The 21,826-nt window shown below is 41.8% G+C and overlaps 2 protein-coding genes across 7 annotated transcripts in view; both read right to left on the minus strand.

The window, feature by feature from the left end:
* Positions 1–21,826, minus strand: part of DPP6 (dipeptidyl peptidase like 6) — an 801,122-nt gene that overhangs the window by 280,382 nt on the left and 498,914 nt on the right. For all 6 annotated transcript variants that reach the window (XM_086394726.1, XM_086394729.1, XM_086394730.1 and 3 more), the window contains exon 4: positions 1,516–1,610. In XM_086394726.1, the coding sequence (XP_086250852.1) occupies positions 1,516–1,610 (95 nt within the window). The remainder of the gene's footprint in view (positions 1–1,515; positions 1,611–21,826) is intronic.
* Positions 10,135–10,804, minus strand: LOC147373402 (gametocyte-specific factor 1). The gene has a single exon (XM_086394733.1). It carries the CDS (start codon positions 10,752–10,754, stop codon positions 10,251–10,253), a length of 504 nt encoding a protein of 167 aa, XP_086250859.1. The 5' UTR covers positions 10,755–10,804; the 3' UTR covers positions 10,135–10,250.

A 21,826-nucleotide genomic window follows, 5' to 3' on the forward strand; every position in this document is an offset into this window, starting at 1 on the left:
ACCTGCTGCCAGCAAACCGATGTGCTCACAGGAAGTGTCGGCGCTATCCTGACACCAACACGCACTTACCCTCAGCGACAGTCCCATTACTTTCTCCTCTCGATTATTATTAGAAAACCATTTCTGCACCTCCTGTATGTTTAAGTGAGTTGAATCAGCTTTTCTAAGGGCAGTCATTCTATCACAGATGGTTTTTTAACACAAAAAAATGCAGGCACATTCGTTCTTTCTGGGTCAGGTCCTACTTTGCCAGAATACTATTGAATTCAATAAACCTGTCATTTTGGGAATTATACCGTCATACAGCTATTCCAGGCCTCCCTCACATCTGCAAACAGTCTCTGTAAAGGGCGGGATCCATTTCTTTCTAAACACCACTAAAATGCTTACTTTTAAAGAAGAAGGTGTTGCTACACCGAAAAGAAATGAAGAGTGTTCAAAAGGCAAGCTTCGTGTTCTGGAGAAGGTGGGGCAGCATTTGTGTGGGTGGCGGGTGGGGCAGCACAGAGATGGAGTGGTCCTCTCATCCTTTCTTGTCCGGGATGGAGGCTCCAGGGACCAGCCTGAGTCCTCACCCAGGCATCTCAAGCTCACTCCCTTACTGGGCTCAGGATCCTTAGCTGTAAATCTAGGCAGCTCTTCCCCTGCCCGCCCCCGCACAGCCCACCCCCCACCCCACCACCATGATCCCAGAATTCCAGGATTCCTTGTGTTTCTCATTCACACCGGATGCCTGTTATGACTGTTCTGACTGCAAATTCTTGGTCTGTTTCAAGTCTCTCTTTTAACAGACGTGCCTTAGTTTCTTCCCGTGACTTCCTTTCAGCATATTGTACGAGAAAAGGATAGGCTCCCTAAAGCTGAAGATTGATTCCTTCTACAAATGAGCGTGAACATATGTGAAAAAAAAAAAAGAGTTGATGCTCTTTAAATTGATTTCTGGTACATAACTTCAGTCAATTCTTCAATAAATACCATTAACTGTACAAGAGCTCCAGATCTTAATGCCATTATCTTTGGGAAAACAGGTATTCCCAATGATGAAGTACTGGCATTCGTATCGACTCCGTCCTTGTTCCAAAGCATAAACATCACTTAATGTCATTATAGAGTAAGTACTGTCAGTGCCTAAATTAATATTCCCTGTGCATGTGAGGATGCGATTTTTAAAAAATGAGATCGAGCAAGCCATCCTGAAGTATTCTCTGCATTACCCCCAACTGTTCCGTAAATGTGCAAAGCCTTAGGACTCCTCTTTCAATTAAAAGTGATATGCAACACTTGTTTCCAACACTTGCGGAGAAACTTTGTGTACACTTAGAGAAACCGTGCTTTCATCTTATTAATTAGCGTGGTTTCAGTCTCACATTATCTTCAGCTGCTCAGTCTGTAGTATTATAAATTTATTGCTTCTGCTTGGCTATACTAAAAGTTGAAACCTAAAGTCATTTTCTGCTTTACTGACTCGAAGGCGGGAAAACTGAAATTATCCTGGTCATTAAAGGGAGTACTTACAATTTTTTTGCCTTCTATTAGCACCGTAGAAGTATTTGTTTCAACATTCCGCAGTATCACACTTCCTTTCTGCTCTCGGTAGATGAATTCTTTATCTACAAGAGAGGAGATAAAAAAGAAACATGAAACACCAAGGAACTCATTAGCTCTTGATAGACATTTAGGTAAAATGAACTGACCAGCTCCAACAAAAATATATCCTGTGTTTCGTTGAAGGATCCATTAAATACGGTGAAATATATTCAGTTCCTTTCCATATAACTGCACATGAAGCTTCTCTCTGAATCGTTTCTCCTGCTCTACTTGTGCAAGTACACACAATCTTTAGAACATTCTAGAATTTTTTGGAGTGGGACACACAGATGAGCAGATTATGGAACCTTCTACCGCAAGAGTTGGAAGGTGGTTGGTACTAAAGGGATTGATTCCCTGCGTCTGAAACGTTAGGGTGAAATCTGTACACGTGCACAGGAGCAAACCCACATCTATATCCTGCAAGATCGCTTTCATTTGGTCCACAGCTCCCTTTGCTACGTCTGGAGGAACTGGCAGCTCTGCCCTTACGTGTATCTTTGACTCGATTCGTTGTATCTTCAGTGACACTGGTCCTTTGTAAATCAACTGAGATTCCAAATATCTCCTTAAAAAGGGAACTGATGAACTGATTTTCAGGCAGGGATAGAGACACATAGAGAACAGACTTTGGACCCAGTGGGGGAAGGAGGGGGTGGGATGAATCGAGAGGGTAGCACTGACACATATATACCGCCATGTGTGAAACAGTCAGCCAGTGGGAAGCTGCTAAATGGGCACAAGGAACCCGACCTGATGCTCTGTGGCTCCCTGGAGGAGTGGGATGGGATGGGGGGTGGGGGAGGCTCCGGAGGGAGGGGTCGTGTGTGTACTCGCGGCTGGTTTACATTGCTGTGTGGCAGAAGTCAACACAATATTGTAAGGCAATTATCCTCCAATTAAATATTAAAAAAATAAAACAATTAATAGAGCAATTCCACTGAATCGTACACGTGTAGAGGTGTGTGTGTGTGTGTGAGTGTATCGGCACGTAGGCATGAGTGTCTGTGTCTGTGTATACATACTATAAATGAAAGGGTGCAACCAGTCCATCCTAAAGGAAATCAGTCCTGAAGATTCACTGGAAGGACTGATGTTGAAGCTGAAACTCCAGTACTTTGGCCACCTGATGCAAAGAGCTGACTCATTTGAAAAGACCCTGATGCTGGGAAAGATTGAGGGCACGAGGACGACAGAGGATGAGATAGTTCGATGGCATCACTGACTCGATGGACATGAGTTTGAGTAAACTCCGGGAGCTGGTGATGGACAGGGAGGCCTGGCGTGCTGCAGTCCATGGGGTTGCAAAGAGTCGGACACGACTGAACTGAACTGAAACTTTCTGAAAGGATAGTAGGTAGACAGGAGGCAGAGTGCACAATGGGAAGAAGAAATAATAATTCGGAGATTGGGATTGACGTATGTGCACTACTATACATAACATTAAGATAACTAATAAGGACCTACTCCACTGCACACGGAACTTGACTCAATACTTCGTAATAACCTAAGCGGGAAAAGAACCCGAAAAAGAGTGGAGATACCTGTATGTGCATGACTGATTCACTTTTCTGCACACCTGACACTAACAATACTGTAAACTAACTGTACTCAAATAAAATTTTTTAAAAAAGAAATAATATTATCTGAGTGAAGGGGGTGACACTGAGCCAGTATGAAGGTAAAGGCATTTCACACAGTAATTAGTTGATGAATGGAAAGCACTGTGTGGACAGGATTAATTCCAGCGGTGTTATCATTTCTATGCTTTTAAAATTCTGCTCCACAGAAATACATTCTTTTTTTTTTTATTCCTTTATTCTATTTGCTTTGCGTTTAGTTGTCTCTTCTTCTTCTAGTCTGTTAAGATGGAAGCTTAGAACTTTGGTTTCATTTCCCTTCCTTTTAGTAAGACTATTAAAGCTAAAACTTCTCCTTCATGCATGGTATTACCTATATCTCACAAATTTTGGTACGCTGAATTATGTTATTATTCAGTTCAAATTACTTCTAATTTTCCCTGTAAAATCTGCTTGACCCAATGATTATTGAGAAATATGTTAATTTCCAAATATGTAAAGTTATTCTGGTCTTCTTATTTTTTACAGATTTTTAGTTTAAATTCACTGGATCAAAGAATATTCGGTACATGATTTTAGCCTTTTAAAGCTCATTAAGACATTTTTGTGGCCCCAGATGTGGTCTATCCTGGAGAATGTACCGGCTGCACATTTAATGAAATTATTATGACTGAGTTTGGTCTGTAATCTCTTTCGGGGTGTGCGTTTGTTTTCTACTTTTTTCCTTTACTTCTTGTTTTCCTCTTCCTTGTTTCCTGATTTTCACTTTATTGTTTGAATAATTTTTACAATTTTAATTTCCCTATTTTTAGCTGTATTTCTTTGCTTTTGTTTTTTTTTTTAGTGGTTGTCCTAGAGATTTTAATATGTATTCAACTTAGCAGCATCTACAAAGAGTTAACCATGTGCCACTTCTCATAAAAGACACGGTTGAAACCTTTCAGGTTTCAGGTCCACATACAGTCTCATCCTGTGGTAACTGTTATGTGTGTTACATCAATACTTTATACATTCCACAAGACAATGCTATAACTATTGTTTATAACAATATCATAGCATATAAAGACATTAAGAAGAAAAAGCAAAAAAAAAAAAAAAGGAAGAAAGAAAAACACTGTCCTTCGCATTTATCCACTATTTACCATTACTGATGGTAATAATTTTATCAAAAATATGAGTTTCCATCAGATATCATTTTCCTACTTCTTAAAGAATTTTCTTTAGGATTTCTGATTATATGAATTGCTGGCAACCAATTCTTTTAACTTTGTCTAAAAGTCTTTTCCTTTAGCCTTCATTCTTGAAAGGTATTTCTTATAACACAGGTTTCTAGGTTAGTTTTTTTTTTTCCTTTTAGTGGAAGTTCTGTTCCCTGTCTTCTGGTCACCACGGTTTCTAGTGAGAAGCCAACTATGCACTGAATTATTTCCCTGCGTGTCATTTCTGGGCACGTTTGCTGCTTTCCAGATTTACTTGCTGTCTGTGGTTTTCAGCGGTTTGACGACGATGCGCTTTCGAGGGGGCCTGCTTCCTGTTTGTTTGATGTTTAATGAGCGTCTTGTATCTGCACATTTATATCTTCACCAAATCTTCAGCTGCTTATTTTCCAGATAAACTTTCTACTCCTTTATCTGTCTCCTCTCCTTCTGGTATTCCAGTTTCCCATATATTGGGCACCCTGATGTTACCTAACAGCCTCGGATGCTCTGATCATTAAAGAGTTTTTTCTCTCTGTTCACCTTGAATCATTTCTATTGATCTATCATCAAAGTCACTTTGTCTTTTCTCTGTCACAATTATTGGACTGTCAAATCCACACAGTGAATTTAAAAAATTTTAGAATCTGTGATCTTCTGTTTAGGAATGTCCATTCAGTTCTTTTTATTATTCCTATTTTTCTGCTGAGGCTTTCCTTTGGGATTTTCATTTATTAAAAACATGATCACGTTAACTCATTGAGGACAATTAAAGAATCTTATAAAATCCTTGTCTCTCAGTTCCAAAATAAGGTTCATTTCATGATCAGATTCAATTACTTTTATGTTGAGACTGTCTCCCATTCTTTCTTGGTTCTTTGTATGTAAGGTAATTTTTCACTATTTCCTAGACATCATGGATTAATTTCTGGACACTCTGGGTTTTGTTGTTGTTCAGTCACTAAGTCGTGTCCAGCTCTTTGTGACCCCAAGGACTGAAACACGCCAGGCCTCCCTATGCATCACCAACTCCCGGAGCTTACTCTTACTCATGTCCATTGAGTTGGTGACGCCATCCAATCATCTCATCCTCTGTGTCCCCTTCTCCTCCTGCCCTCAATCTTTCACAGCATCGGGGTCTTATCCAATGAGTTAGCTCTTCGCATGAGGTGGATAAAGTATTGGAGTTTCAGCTTCATCAGCAGTCCTTCCAATGAATATTCAGGGTTGATTTCCTTTAGGAATGACTGGCTTGATCTTCTTGCAGTCCAAGGGACTCAAGACTTTTCTCCAGCACCATAGTTTGAAAGCATCAATTCTTTGGTGCTCAGCTTTCCTTAGAGTCCAACTTTTACTGGGTGACTGCTGTCTCCTTTGCTATAGCAGGTAATTTCCTTGCTAAACCTGGATGGCCAACTTGTCTTTCTGGAGAGCAGCTCCACTCTCAGTTCAGTTGTTTCATCTTCAGTTGATCTGCTGGGCTTCTCTTCACGCATGTGTGGCTCATGGGTCAGATGCAGAAAATACGGTACCTATGCTTTCAATTTCATTACTTCCAGTTCTATCTTATCCCATCCCTCTCCTTTTCTTAACTTTTAAGTTTGACACCGAGCTTGTTAATTTCAGCATTTCTTCTTTTCTAATATAATCACACTGTGTTATAAATGTTCTTAATTACCTCTTTGAGTTTGTAAGTTTTAATGAGTAGAAGAGTATTTTCGCTACTGCTTAGTATTATGCATTTTCAGTTTCTGTCACAATTTCTCCTTCAACCTGGTATTGATAACTTTTAATCTGCAAATGTATGAAAAACACTGTTTTTTACTACCAGTTGTCAGAAAAATCTGTATTATTAATTCTTTGAAATTTGTTGAGACTGGTTTACGGACTGACACATGGCCCATTTTTGGAAGAGTTTCTTGAGAGAACACATTATTCTCTAATTGTAAATGCAGAGTTCTATATGCGGTCATAAATTAAGCATGTCCCTTGTCTCATTAAATTGATTCTCACTTAGCTAATTTTTTGTGTGCTCGGTCTTTCCTTGAGTATTGAAATTTTTTAGTAGAATGATGTTTTGAGTAATTCTCTCCTGGAGATCTCCCAAAGAGTGTTTTATACAATTTTTGACTATTTTATTAAATTAATTCAAGTGTAGAAATTTCCTATCTTCCTGGAGACTTACAACTTTTATTTTTTAACTGCATTTTTCTCTCCCTAACAATGCTTTTTAAAGATAACTTCTCTTTTTCATGATAGGATAGATGAAATAACAGTATGCACCTTCTATTGCTCACATGGAGTCAATGAGATGCTACATGTAACACACACAATGTGTTTTATAAACAACGCCACGCTCGAGGTAAGCCCTTGGTGTGTGTCAGCTGTCAACAATATTTGAGAAAAGGATTTGGAGTCACCTTTGTCTCCTTTCTTAAAAAAATCTTCCCTGAAAGAACGGTTTATATTCCATTAATAAATGTTTTTATTGGAATTTTAAATTTTTATTATTTAAAAAATTTTATACAATTTTAAAGATTACATTCCATTTACAGTTACTACGAAGGATCAACTGTATTCCCGGTGTTGTACAATATTAATTGTATATTGTCACCCTGCTTATTTAACTTATATGCAGAGTATATCATGAGAAACGCTGGGCTGGAAGAAGCACAAGCTGGAATCAAGATTGCCAGGAGAAATACCAATAACCTCAGATAGGCAGATGACACCACCCTTATGGCAGAAAGTGAAGAGGAACTAAAAAGCCTCTTTTTTTTTTAGCTGGGAAAGTATACTTTATTTCAGTGACAAGTATTTTAATAAAAATTAAGAGGCGTGGTTGGGTTCATATGTAGTAGTTTTTAATACAACATAGATTCATTTCTTCCATATATATGTGTATATGTAAGTAGACTAAAGTAAAACAACTGAATGTCTTTTCAATGTTCATCAAAAGTGCTCACACTATTTTAGTTTCACAAAAAACCGCCTTTAAATGAGGTAAACACGAATGCAAATCTGCTGACCATATGGCTTTTCTCCAGGGTTACTGTCCAGCCTAGGATGCTGGTCTTCCTAGCTGTTACAACCTGAGATTTTATATTTGTTGTAGCAGTTACCAAGTTGTTCAGAGTTAAGTAAATTGGCAGTGGAATTGCTGTGTCAAGGGCAAAATAATACTCACTCCCCACCCCATACACAGGTCTGTGTTTTTCAGACTTCAGTATGGCTGGAATAAGTCAGCTGAGACTACTGGTACAAGGTAATGGGTTAATGTGTTTTCAGTGGCTTTTGAAGAAGCCACACCTATAAAGTAGGATGTGAGTATGTTCTGAACCTGAACAGTACCAGGAAGACAGTGGTCAAAAGAATGAGCAGTCACTATAGTAATTTTCTCATGGAATTTAAGTCATTTTCCTTATTCTACCCATTGAACTGGCATAAGAAAACGTATTTTCTAAGAGGTATCTTCTCCCCAAGGACAGTCCTGCTTCAAATCACCTTGATTTCTATAACCTGCCTCTTTACAAATGGTAATAAGAAGTATAACATCATCCCTTTAGTCTTTGTCTACCTTGGAGTGTAATATGAATGGTGAAAAGTACAATAGAGGACTCTCGGAATGCCAGTACGGGTGTAAGAGACTAACACAAGTGGCTACTGTTCTGTCTCGCCAATGAAGGGGTACTGCAGTGCGATATTTGAAACTGAACCCGAATACTCCCCTTGTTTACCTCAAGTACAGCTATCGGGAGACCTAAGCATCATTTACTACCTACATTTGTTTATTCCTGGTAAGAACATTTGCAAATCACAGTGGCACTTCTAGAATACCCACAGAGAAAGGCAACCTTCCCGAAAGCAAATGTTCTCCCTTCCTGGATAAGATCAACATGCAGAACTCAAAGGCTAAGATAAGCTTCTGAAACATGTCTACATTTAACCTTTAACCATAACACTTGACCTTCACTGAAATTAGGGTAGAATATTCAACTGTTTACTTTCCACTGTTCATATTCCAAACAGAAGGTAGCCTCTGAAAAAGGTCTCAAAAATAAGCAAGCTTCACCTCCCAACTCTGACAGTAGTAGAATTCAAGGCACTTCTTTGCTCTGGTTTTTGGGAATGTCCAAAATCTCCAGCAAACTAAATCCAAACTAGTGTACCCTAGGCCCCCAAAAAATCCTAAGCAAACTGGCTGCTTTAATCATTAGTTTACTAAAGAGACAATGGGGTGGTCTATTCTGTGAGCTAACAAAATTAATATAGGCAGGCATTTACCTATAGTGAGTGTTATTCACACTTGGATAGGTCAGATGTATTGCTGGTTAAGTTCTAGAACTGGTGAGCAAAGAGGTGTCCTAAAATAACAACATAAGGTTTTTCATGAATGATAGATGCTAGCCTAATTTGCCTCTCTAGATATTTAAAAACCACAAAGTAACTCTTTTCTATTTAATCCCTTCTTTGAGTTATACTCAAGTAGCTAATTCTTTGCAATAAGACTCATACTTCTGTTTTTCCTAAACTTGGTAGGAGTTCTGGGTTTCAAGTGTAATATAGACAGTTTGGGTTGTTATCACCCAAATAAATGAAATCAAAAGGGTTTTGTATTTTCCAGTTAAAACTATTTTTAAATAAAGTTAAAGTGTTGTGAGCTGTTGACTGACAAACATTAAGTGACCAGAATTAGGGGCATAATGGGTGTTTTTTCCTCCTCCTTAATACACCACATCACCCTCTCCAGAAGAAATAGTTTATTCACTTATTTATACCAGTAGAAGCAGAATTATCTTGAATCTGTCTATAGAAGTTGGAACTAAATAAACAGTTTTGCTTCATTAGGAGAGAATCCTGTTTTGCATGAAACTTGTGGAAGCAGCATTCCATAAGAGCCCATTTCCCCTACAAACAATGCTCAAGAGATCACTTTTGTTATTACTGGTCAGTATGCTTCCTCTGAGTCCCTATCTATACCAGATCGCAAATCCCTTCCCGTGCCAGACAGTTTTAAACTCAAACCACACCAAATCTGCAACCAACCAACCAAATAAAGAACTAGTCTGGGAGATTATGAAGTCTCCTTTTGAGGGCCAAAAAGATGCTAGGATAGCCAGAGCCTTGGGTATTTCAGAAACCTAACTTTTTACACACACGTCCCAGGGCCTTCACACATTTCAGCTTTGAGCTTAATCAAATTTCACACACAGGTGGAAAGCCTATCTCTTCTCCACATGTACACTGGTTCCTCCTCTTCATTCTAATCTTCACTCCTACATAATCCACACCTACCTTGACAGCTAGTACAATTTCTAGCTGAAATGTGGGAAAGAGAAAAGAAACCTATCCTAAGTTAGAAAAGTTTAGGGAACAAGATGTCCTAAGGATTCTAAATAAGAATGGGGTATATTTCTATATATAAATGCTATCAACATCAAAGACTCAGTAAACAGAAAAGGTCCATTCCTATAAATGCTAGAAGGAATTTGGTTCACGTGAGTCAGAGAACACAAACACAGTTACTTTTTCCAATCCAAATTTCTTGCCTGCTTTAGCTGGATCCTTTAAGGTAACTTTAGATGATTCTGTTTCATTAATGCAGAATGGGATATGAATTCTGATCTTGGGGCTGCAGGCACTTAACCAAATTATCAAGCTGTCTACAATGATGGTTTACTTGAAACATTTCTTCTGAGCATGAGGGTTTTTTCTTGTATCAAATGAGTAAGGACTCACGGCAGGGAGGGAAAAAAAAAGGTACTTGTCAGTTTGCAAGTCACAGACAGTTTATCTTTCTATAATTAGATTAGGAGAAAAAAAATGAAGAACACACTGTAGCAGGAAGAAAAGTCTTCCAGGGTCTGGCATTTGATGAAATATTCAGTTACTGTGCATTTCCATTGTTTTTCCATGGCAGAACATATGGAAGAGACTTGGGAACACGCATGCCTGAAGCCAGGTTACTCTTATGTTCCATAACTATGTTGCTTGCAGGGCTATTGTTGCCACAGTAGTTGGCTGTGCCCCAGACAAATGGGGTGCTGGTCTGTTCCCACAAATCTTTGTCCCAGTCTTCATCGCAAGGAGGGCACCGCCACGTGCTCTCAGCCATAGTCTCTTGTCCAAGGCTCCTGGTTTGGTTGACTACATCCTGCTCAATACAGCTTTTGTCATCACAGCTTGAGATATGATGACTGATTTCAGCCCGAGGAACCTGATGGCGAGCATTGAAGGGACAAGTTGCCAGTTTGTTTGCGACATCAGGATGATTCTTTCTGCACTTGATAAGATGATAAGGAAACCTGCAGGCCCTGATCTGGTGGTTTTTATCATAGGGGCATTGTAACAGCTTTTCAGGGTCCAGAGTATCGATGTAAGTTTCTTCCATGTTGGGAATTAAGGAGCCAAATCCAAAGTGCTCGGCGGAGACACGCTCTCCTCGCCCCACGGTCGCCCCTAAAAAGCCTCTTGATGAAAGTGAAAGTGGAGAGTGAAAAAGTTGGCTTAAAGCTCAACATTCAGAAAACGAAGATCATGGCATCTGGTCCCATCACCTCATGGGAAATAGATGGGGAAACAGTGGAAACAGTGTCAGACTTTATTTTTCTGGGCTCCAAAATCACTGCAGATGGTGACTGCAGCCATGAAATTAAAAGACGCTTACTCCTTGGAAGGAAAGTTATGACCAACCTAGATAGCATATTCAAAAGCAGAGACATTACTTTGCCAACAAAGGTCCGTCTAGTCAAGGCTATGGTTTTTCCTGTGGTCATGTATGGATGTGAGAGTTGGACTGTGAAGAAGGCTGAGCGCCAAAGAATTGATGCTTTTGAACTGTGGTGTTGGAGAAGACTCTTGAGAGTCCCTTGGACTGCAAGGAGATCCAACCAGTCCATTCTGAAGGAGATCAGCCCTGGGATTTCTTTGGAAGGAATGATGCTAAAGTTGAAACTCCAGTACTTTGGCCACCTCATGCGAAGAGTTGACTCCTTGGAAAAGACTCTGATGCTGGGAGGGATTGGGGGCAGGAGGAGAAGAGAACAACAGAGGATGAGATGGCTGGATGGCATCACTGACTCGATGGACGTGAGTCTGAGTGAACTCTGGGAGTTGGTGATGGACAGGGAGGTCTGGCGTGCTGCGATTCATGGGGTCGCAAAGAGTTGGACACGACTGAGCGACTGAACTGAACTGAACTGAACAATATTAATGAATCCCTAAGCCCATCTTAAACCCAATAGTCCTTACTTCCCACCCCTAGGTTGCCGCTCCCCAGCCTGTGCCTCCTGTTTGTCCCTCATTCCCAGTACTCTGGGCTTCCCTGGTGGCTCAGATAATAAAGAATCCGCCGGCAATGCAGGAGACATGGGTTCAATCCCTGGGTCAGGAAGATCCCCCAGGGAAGGAAATGGCAACCCACTCCAGAGAATGCCTGGAGAATCCCATGGACAGAGGAGCCATGGGGTTGCAAAGAACTGGGCATGACTGAGCAACAAACACTTTCGCTCTCCCCACTCTCTCCCCGTCTCCTGCTCACCCTGCCCCCTCACGCGTCACTTCCGATGGTCTTGCCCAGGGCTGGGTGGCCGTCACCCCCCCCCCCCACACACTGCTGCAGGGTCTCCAGTGGGTCCTCCGTCCTATTTGGACCAGGTCACATTTGCTTTTCAAAACTTTTTCCCCTGGGCGCTTGGCCAACACTACTTTGGCCAAACTTCTTAGTCTGACACTCGATTCGAAGCCCTTCATATCCTGGCCTGGGTTTCTCTTCTCAAGTTTCCCACCATCCCCCATTAAGCATCCGAACAAGTCCTGCCTGCCACTCCTCTCTGAAGCTTCCTGCTGCCGCCTTGGCCGCAGTGCCCTTCACCTGGCCCTGCCAGGGACCGTCTCCCCTTCGGGAAGTTTCTCGTGCCTCTGCTGGGCAGAAAGCCCTCCCTCTCTGCTGGCCCTCACCCCGTTCATCCTGCTCTGTGCTCACCGCAGCACACTGCTTATTTGCTACTAACACTCGTCTCTCCCACTAGAGTCATAATTCTCAAGGGCAGAGCCCACACCTATTCGATTTTTCTAATTCTTAGCATAATGGCTGTCATGAAAGTAGGTGCTAAAAAATGTGTGATGCACTTAACAGATCCATCCCATCACGAGTCTGAGTCACCAGGCATCGAAGTTGCTTGTGGAACAACAGGCAGGACTCCTGGAACAAGAGGGAGCGCTCTGGGCTGAAGGAAAGATGGCTGTGGTATGTGGTCGTTTTTTCGACTTAGACCTTTTGTGCCTCTTTGTGAGATTCTGTTACAGCTATTTCATTCCCAGCTCTGTTACAGGAGGACTGACATCTCACATCCAGGTACAAGGAGTTACATGTTACAGAAGGAATGCATCTGGATGCTTGAGGATAGGGAGGGAAAACAAAAAGCCGTGCTCAACAGGGATGCCAAGAAACATGCTGGGGTTCTTAGCAAAAGGCTTCCCAAAGAAAATCTCACACATGACCACCCACTGGCTAGTTACTTCTTCACGTGCTAACTACCCAGTGCTTTGCACTTACAGTAAGTACATCAGTAATTTAGTTGTTCTGCGTGCTTTAGGAACTCTTCAAAGCTAAAAAAACTTAAAGAAATAAAGTTGCATTGGTAGCTAGCAGAAGATGGTTATTTTTTGTTTCCCCAAATTGTGATACAAAAATATATAGCAATGCAACAAATTATTTTATGTACTCTGCCAAAAATAAGATAAAATTCAGTCCTTCACTTTGAGTATAATGTGTGTGTGTTAATTGCTCAGTCATGTCCGACTCTTTGCGACCCCATAAACTGTAGCCTTCCAGGTTCCTCTGTCCATGGGATTCTCCAGGCAAGAATGCTGGAGTGGGTTGCCATTCCCTTCTCCAGGGGATCTTCCCGACGCAGGGATTGAACCCCGGTCTCCTGCATCGCAAGCAGATTCTTTAGTGTTTGAGCTACAGTATAATACATAAGCTAATTTTATGTTTTGCTTACTTTTGCCTAACAATACTACCTTATTAACAGTTTTTGAAAGTCTTATCCATGGTGAAAATGTTAAAAATGTATGGCATTTTACGGTGCACTAGATTTCTTAAAAACTGAGATAATTTAGTTGTCTTTGCCAAGTACAATTTGTGTATGCTGATTGGATTTGAGGAGCATATTAATCCTGATTATATCAATATCACAAAGAAGCAATGCATAGAAATAGCTTTTAATTACGGAAACAAATAGTGTAATAATAAATGTAGTAGATTTGATTTTTCTCATGATTATCTTCTTTCAATTTTAAACAATGCTGATAGAAACAATGTCCTTTCCATTTATTGCCTTTTATCTCAGATACAATTCATTTCTATTCACGTATATTCAAATCATACACAGTGTGTTGTGCTAAGTCGTTTCAGTCATGTGCGACTCTATGACCCCACGGACTGTAGCCTGCCAGGCTCCTCTGTCCATGATACTCTCCAGGCAAGAATACTGGAGTGGGTTGCCTTGCCCTCCTTCAGGGGATCTTTCTGACCCAGGGATCAAACCCAAGTCTCTTATGTCTCTTGCATTGGTAGGCGGGTTCTTTACCACCTGTACCTACTGGAAAGCCCCTGGAAACCAAGGAAGTTGTCAGGGAAGCTATCAAATCCTGTTAGGACCATGACAAATGGCTCAGAAACCAACTTGAAAAGGCTTTGTTTGGGAAATTAAATAAATAGTCTTGCTCAGGCTTCAGAGACAAAGAACAGCCCTCTGACCTTGCTTCTAACCTGCCTGGACACTGCTGCCCTGACTCTGAGTGACTGTAAGTGACTGCCTGCTGTGAGTGCAAGACTTGCAAGGCCACAGATAAGATGGAGGGTGAATCTTGAGATCCATGTGCCCCTGGAGGGGACCTGGCCAACCGAGTCCCAGGCTTAACAACAGGCCAAGTTTTACACCACAAACAGCATTAACATGAAACCAGGGCAGCGATTTGTTCACAGACGGATGATGATGTAAGTTTGAGTCCTGGGATTGATTATAAGCAGGAACCGTGAACTCCAATCTCTGAAATCTCACATGAGGTGCGGATGCGCTGCCTGGGACCTTTTCCTAATTGGGACTCCAGATGTGCTGTGGCGTGGGACTTCCCAGGGCTGTTTAAGCCTGGATGTTGGTCAAAACCCAATTTGGTGATATGTCCTCTGCTCTTTCTATTTCTCTTTCCTTCCAATTGAGAGGGTAACAGGCAGGAAGGCCAGGGGTCTCCAAACCAAGGAAATAGCCTGCAAGTGTCAGACATTTTTATCTCTCTTAAGCGGCAGGAGGAAACAAACTAGCAATATTTTTTTCTTCTCTGCTGCTGCTGCTGCTAAGTCGCTTCAGTCATGTCCGACTCTGTGCGACCCCAGAGTCGGAGGCCCATCAGGCTCCCCCGTCCCTGGGATTCTCCAGGCAAGAACACTGGAGTGGGTTACCATTTCCTTCTCCAATGCATAAAAGTGGAAAGTGAAAGTGAAGTCGTGTCCGACTCTTAGCGACCCCACGGACTGCAGTCCACCAGGCTCCTCCACCCATGGGATTTTCTTCTCTATACACATTTAAAAAGACGTTTCTCTTAAAATACAGTGTTGCCATAATGACACCTGGTTTCACCTGAAGTTAAATATTCTCAAACCTTGAGTTAACCAATGCCTTTTTCTTATGGAAATATTTGTCTTAAGCTATGCTCATGTGCTATGCATTTACCCCAGACTTTGTCTTCAAGTCGGTTTGCCTCTTGGCTCAGAACCTACTTGACAAACCAGTATGTTAGACTCAGATATTGTTCTTCTAATCTATGTAAACGAAACTATTTGTATGGTGGTCTGCCCTTCTTCAAGATTCAAGTTAATCATTTTATGGCCCAGGATGAACCATTTGGTGCCAAGATTATCCCAAAATGTATCTTATGGGTGAGGGGCCTGGTGCCATTCTGAGTTTTAAGACATTCCTTTCTTTCATTAACAGACTGCTAGTGACTATATAACATCCAGCTGAAGACTAGCAGGGGGGTACTCTTTCTGCCCCCTTCTGATGCCTATGTCAGAAGCTTTCTCTATCTCCTTTCAGTTCAGTTCAGTCCAGTTCAGTTGCTCAGTCGTGTCCGACTCTTTGCGACCCCATGAATCGCAGCACGCCAGGCCTCCCTGTCCATCACCAACTCCCAGAGTTGACTCAGACTCACGTCCATCGAGTCAGTGATGCCGTCCAGCCACCTCATCCTCTGTCGTCCCCTTCTCCTCCTGCCCCCAATCTCTCCCAGCATCAGAGACTTTCCCACTGAGTCAACTCTTTGCATGAGGTGGCCAAAGTACTGGAGTTTTAGCTTCAGCATCATTCCCTCCAAAGAAATCCCAGGGCTGATCTCCTTCAGAATGGACTGGTTGGATCTCCTTGCAGTCCAAGTGTCTTCTCCAACACCACAGTTCAAAAGCATCAGTTCTTCGGCACTCAGCTTTCTTCACAGTCCAACTCTCATATCCATACATGACCACTGAAAAAACCACAGCCTTGACTAGACGGACCTTTGTTGGCAAAGTAATGTCTCTGCTTTTGAATATGGTATCTAGGTTGGTCATAACTTTTCTTCCAAGGAGTAAGTGTCTTTTAATTTCATGGCTGCAGTCACCATCTGCAGTGATCTCCTTTATACTTTAATAAAACTTTATTATACAAAAGCCCTGAGCGATCAAGCCTCATCTCTGGGCCCGGATTAAATTCTTTTCATCCAGGGGCCAAGAATCCCGGTGTCTTTGCGTGAGTCAACAACAACCTTTCACAATGTTAATGTATTGAAAGTAAGCTAGATAATTCTCTAATAAGTATCTGTACTATTTGTATAAAACAAACTGCTTATTTTGTTAACAAATCCTCTGAACCTAAGACGAAAGTGAAAACTTTTGGCAAAACGGGCTCCCATCAGCTAAGAGTGTACTGCACCAGACTGAAGCTCATTAACTCTGCATACATTCATGAACTTAGAATGATATTTCAAAAAGAAACAGCTAATGCACGTGGTCATCATTAGAAGCTGCTTATAAATCAACACACTATTGAAAAACTGGTAAAGAAAAAAGAAAGCATGGAGAAAATTTCCCTTCTTCTTATAGCAGCTATATCATTGGGCAACTGAATTATAGATTAGGGGAGGTTTCATGTTGTGGAAGTATTCCAGCTATTAGGTGGAAAAGGCTGATGGAACCGGACTGTCAGCATTGTGCAGCTCCTAATGAGCTAAGGTAGCGATCAGCTGGGGCTGCTACCACAGGAGAGCAACCAGCAGCAACTAACTGCCTCGTCGAGGAAGAATACAGCACTGCGTGCTGCCAAACCAAAACCAAAACCAAAACCAAGCAGCTACTCTAATCAAAACAGTGACCCCCAAGGACCCACGGTACCGCGCAGGCAACGCTGCCCAATAGTCTGCAATAACTTAATGGGGAAAGACTTTGAAGGAGCACAGCTATACGTGGAGCCCTAACCCTAAAAAAAAAAACAGCAAAGTATATGCTTCAGTCACATCCGACTCTGCCGGGAGCCACCGTGGGAGATCCCACCCGTGACAAAGGTCATGTGGAAGAAACCTGACAGGCAACGGCAGATCAGGCCTCGAGGGACCCCCTGGATCTGCTCGAGCATCTGCCCCAGAACCAAAATCCACCTGTCTTACTATTTTGGGCCTTTCACCAACTCTTCTGACATTAGCAGGGGGCTGTCCCCGACCACCTTTCTCTGGAAAAAGTCAACTTGGGGCTTTAGTTAATGGGCATGATAGGAGTGTTTCAATTCAAACCCCTCTGTTGGCTTTCTAGTTTGCCTGACAGGTTTATACATACTCTTGCAATTAGCACACATGATTGTTCACAACTCCCCAACCTTGAAAGGCACGGGAAGCCAAAACATTCTAAAGGTCCTAATGAGCACAGAGCCCTTTAAGGGATGAAAAATTATTAGAATAGATAGTACTGTTAAAGGGCTTCATTATTGGGCCAATGCTTGCTGCCAAGTTCCCATATCCCTTATCCATTGTGCGCCTGGGAGTGCATTGGTTACCATAGTTGGAATGTAAGGAAAACAAGTAGCAGCTTTGGAATTCACCACATCAGACCTTTGAGCTAATTGGTTCTTTCTTTGTCGTGACCCACTGCACCTTTGCTCTATGAGAATGTAACTCTGTTTAGTACTTTATGAGGCTGGGAAAAATAAAGAAGAAACACTTCAAGGGAAAACAAGTTTTCTGGCTGATCAGCCTTTATCAAAAAAGAAAGGGTCATAAAATGTCCACAGGCCTCCAAGGCCAGAAGATACTGTACACAACATTGTTTATGGGAAAGGTATGCAGAAAAAATCCTGGTTTTGATAAAGACAAAACAGATGTAATGTTTGGGCTGACTCTGTATGACCTTGCATCTTTCATTTCCCTCTACGTACAAGTCAAGGTATAAAAGTTCCTTTTGAAAATAAAGTTCTGGGCCTCGCTCACCGAAGCTTGGTCTCCCCATGTCATTCCTTTTTTCCTTTTCCTTCCTTTTCTCTCTGTTCTTCTTTCAGGATGACTCCTTGGAACACAGGAGCTTTATTGGCTTTCTGTGTTTATCAAGGAAGATCAAGCCCTGCTCTCCGCTTTGCTATCCTTATTGCCTAGGCCGTCATCCTGAGGGTACCCCTGGATCCTGCTGGGGCTGGACCCCGGTACAACTCTTTGTGACTCCATGACTCCATGGACTGTAGCCCGCCAGGGTTCTCTGTCCATGGAATTCTGCAAGTGAGACTACTGGAGTGGGTAGTCATTCGCTTCTCCAGGGGATGTTCCCAACCCAGGGATTGAACCCATGTCTCCTGCATTGTGGGCAGGTTCTTTATCACTGAGCCACAGGGGTCAGATGACTTAGGGTTAGGGCATTGTGAAAGTGAAAGTCGCTCAGTCCTGTCCAACTCTGCAACCCCATAGGCTGTATAGTCTGTGGAATTCTTCAGGCCAGAATACCGGAGTGGGTAGCCTTTCCCGTCTCCAGGGGATCTTTCCAACTCAGGGATCGAACCCAGGTCTCCTGCATTGCAGGCGGATTTTTTACCAGCTAAGCCACAAGAGAAGCCCAAGAATACTGGAGTGGGTAGCCTATCCCTTCTCCAGCGGATCTTCCTGACCCAGGAATCAACCTGGGGTCTCCTGCATTGCAGGCAGATTCTTGAGGGCATTGTAAGTGAATTCTGTACCATCTGAGCCACTAGGGGTTTCCCTGGTGGCTCAGATGGTAAAGAATCCGCCTCCATTATCCTAACCCTAACTCTAACCCTAGGTCACCTGTCCAGAAGCTCTGGGGGAGGGCTGCTGTTTAACTTGTGTGTTTAGGTCTGAAGTAGCCAAAGGGCTCTAAAAAATTGAAAAAAAAAAAAAAATTTTTTTTTTTTTTTGTATTCTGGATTTTCTTTTTTCTGGTTTACATCACAAAAATGTCACAGGGAGGCAATGTGGGCTCAAATTTGTCTTTTAAGAGAGAACGCTTTTCTAAATCCACTCCTTAAATGCTAACAGCACTCACGGTCCCCACCAGCAAGTACACAGCCCAGACAGCACGATGCTGAGGCTCTGGGACTTGACCCTGCGGTCTGGGGCAGGCCCAGCTTCATCCGCAGCACAAAATGAGGTGTAGACTCGAGAGTCGCTGGCTGGATACCCATTCCCTCTGGCTCAAGGGCTCACACAGCCCTCCTGATTCAAACCTGCAGCTTCTCGTCTGTGGCAGGACAGCCTGGCCGCTTCCTGCAGGATCCTGAGAATAAACCAGGACTGCAGGCCATGCTTCCCTTCCCCCTTTCAAGAATGAACCCGGGATCTGTGTTCTTTACACTGGAGGGTATTAGGAGGCATTTGCTTTGGAAAATCTAAAACCTTGGAAACAAAGAACTGGGTTGTCTGGGGGAGGAGATGGGAAAGTGAATGGATGCAGAACAGTGGGTGATTAAATTCTGTGGGCTTCAAATTATGATGATATGACACCGCAAGACCCACTTTTACAGCTTGGGTAATTACATCGACAAGTACCTTCCAACAAATAATGGTCTCAACTTGGAAATTACTTGGAAAGGATCTACATTTCAAAGATGACATGAGTGGCTTTAAATTTCACTTAGTTTTCATCACAGGATCTGAGATTGCCCAATTTTGTCTTTGATTAATGGATGGCCCACATAGCTTCTAAAAATCTTTTAAATTTTCATTCCTCTTATGGGGAACAATTTGTATGTGTCTCCACAGCATCATGTTTAGACTTTTAAACAGCTTATTATATGGAAATCTTACCAAAAAGCAAAAAGCACTTCTTTCTGTATTTAACGCTGTCAAATATTTCCCAGCAAATTCATTTCAGTACTGTGATGGGCTACATACTTTTTTTTTTTTTAAACCCTTCTCTTCAGATCTTACTGGTTATCACCTTAATTTGTGAGCTAAATAAAGTCTTTGACAGACGTTTATTTTATATTAACATAAAATCATGAGCCTCATGATTTTTACCTTTAAAATACTCTTCTTCAATAAAGTTCTTTATTTGCAAGATATGGACAACAGTTCACAGATAGGCTATGAAAAGAAAATCATTGAAATACTTGAAATGTAATTTTGACTATCAACTTGTTTAGAAATAAGCCAACTTACAGATTAAATACCACTAGTTTTTAGAATATTAAATTGTACCAAAATAAGATATCTTCAAAAGTCCTGAACTATTAATGGATTATGAAATTCACTGGTCAGTGAAACATGTTGTTTATGTCATTCCAACGCCATAGCTTATTAGTAAATCAGCAATTACTTCTCAAAAAAGTGGTATTATTCATAGTTCTGTGGGCTATCACTTTAGTCACAATGGTGAGAGCTGAATCAATGTTAAAGTGCCTGCATACTTTCATCAACAGAGATTTGATGACAATAGCTATTTTCCAGTACAAATATAGAAGACATTTGTTGGATAACCTAATTGTCAGCAGACATTATGTTAAGGAAGAAGACTATTGCAGAAAGTAAACTCAGGTTCACCCTAAATGACTATTATGGAACAAATTAGCGAATAAAAGTACCTACAGGTTGAACTGAAATGACCACCTTTCCAGGCATCCATGAGAAAAATCACCTTCTACTGACAAAGACTAAAGAATGGCTGAAACACAGAAATTTGAGTGTCTTCCTTAAAAAAAAAAAATCTGATGAAAATGCCAAAGGGAGCAGACAGACTGTTGGGAAAAGCTTGGAATAGGAGCCTGGAAATCTGGCTTCTATTTCAGGCTCTGCCACAGACTGGTATGCCATAAACACAGAGGAAAGTCGTGAAGCAGTGTCCTTGAGGAAATACAGCATGCTGTACTCTCCTCTCCTTTTTCACACCTGCCAGCAGGAAGGCGTTTACGATGGCTGGAGCTACAGCAGCCATCCTGGGCCTTCTGTGATCCTGGAAATGGAGTATAAGACCAAAACAGGCAGAACACAGATCGTCCCTCTTGACTTTGATGTGAGAGAAGAACGAATTTAACACACAAATAAATTTCTATCTTGTTTAAACCAGGACTGTTTTCATTTTCCTGTTGCTCTGAGATGAATCTAATCGTGATCAAGACCATATCTAATTTCCGGGTTTAGGGACAGAAGACTGGTTCTAGCCCCACATCTGTGTTCTCCTGAGTCAGGCCACTTTATCCCCCAATCTTTCATTTTCAATATTAAAATGCCTTACTCTTCAGAAAGGGCAGCTGCTAATAAAAATTGAGATTTGTCATATGAAGATATTTTGAAAGTAAGAAAAAAATGAAAGAATAACTCGAATAAATATAGGATGCTATTTCCACCTGCAACAGTCATATCTTTGAGAAGGAGAAAGGGTTGTCTTCCTACTCAACATTTGCAACGTTATTTTATTTGTAAAGAAATGTTATGAATGATATTCCAGGAGAACTGGGGGTAGAATCCTATTTTAAAAAGCTTATCTCTGCATAATTCTTGTCAGTGATTTTGAGCAAAAAATAAAAATATAAGGAGCAGGCAGGGATCCTATACAGAATGAAGAAAATCGTTTCAACCTCTGTCTACTCACTGGGGTGGAAAGCAAGGTAACAAATGATTAGCGGTTCTTTCAGTCTCATGGGGAGAGGAGGCAGGTAACTTTGAAGGAATCACTCACTCCATCTGACCTGCTCATTTGCAACTGTCAAGCCTCAAAATGCCTGATTACACAGTGGGCACCAGTGGGCTGTTTCTTTCAGGCAGACGTGGCATGTGTGACAGATACGATCTCTCAGTGGCAGGTCTCGCTCCAGGATGAGTGGTCACCTGGCTCTGTCTGCTCAGGTAGACCAGGAAGCCTAATTAGATGCTCGAGGGGCTGTTGTGTTGAGGAGGTTTAGCCCAGATGCCCAGGTTTTCTTCCAAGAGCGTGCG

This window comes from Bos grunniens, chromosome 4 (genome assembly GCF_055505025.1).
Source record: "Bos grunniens cultivar Pamir isolate PY7600 chromosome 4, Bosgru_T2T1.0, whole genome shotgun sequence".
Lineage (NCBI taxonomy): Eukaryota > Metazoa > Chordata > Mammalia > Artiodactyla > Bovidae > Bos > Bos grunniens.

What these genes read in the sequence shown, in the direction of transcription:
- LOC147373402 (XM_086394733.1), bottom strand. Translation starts at nt 10,754, where the DNA reads ATGGAAGAAACTTACATCGATACTCTGGACCCTGAAAAGCTGTTACAA.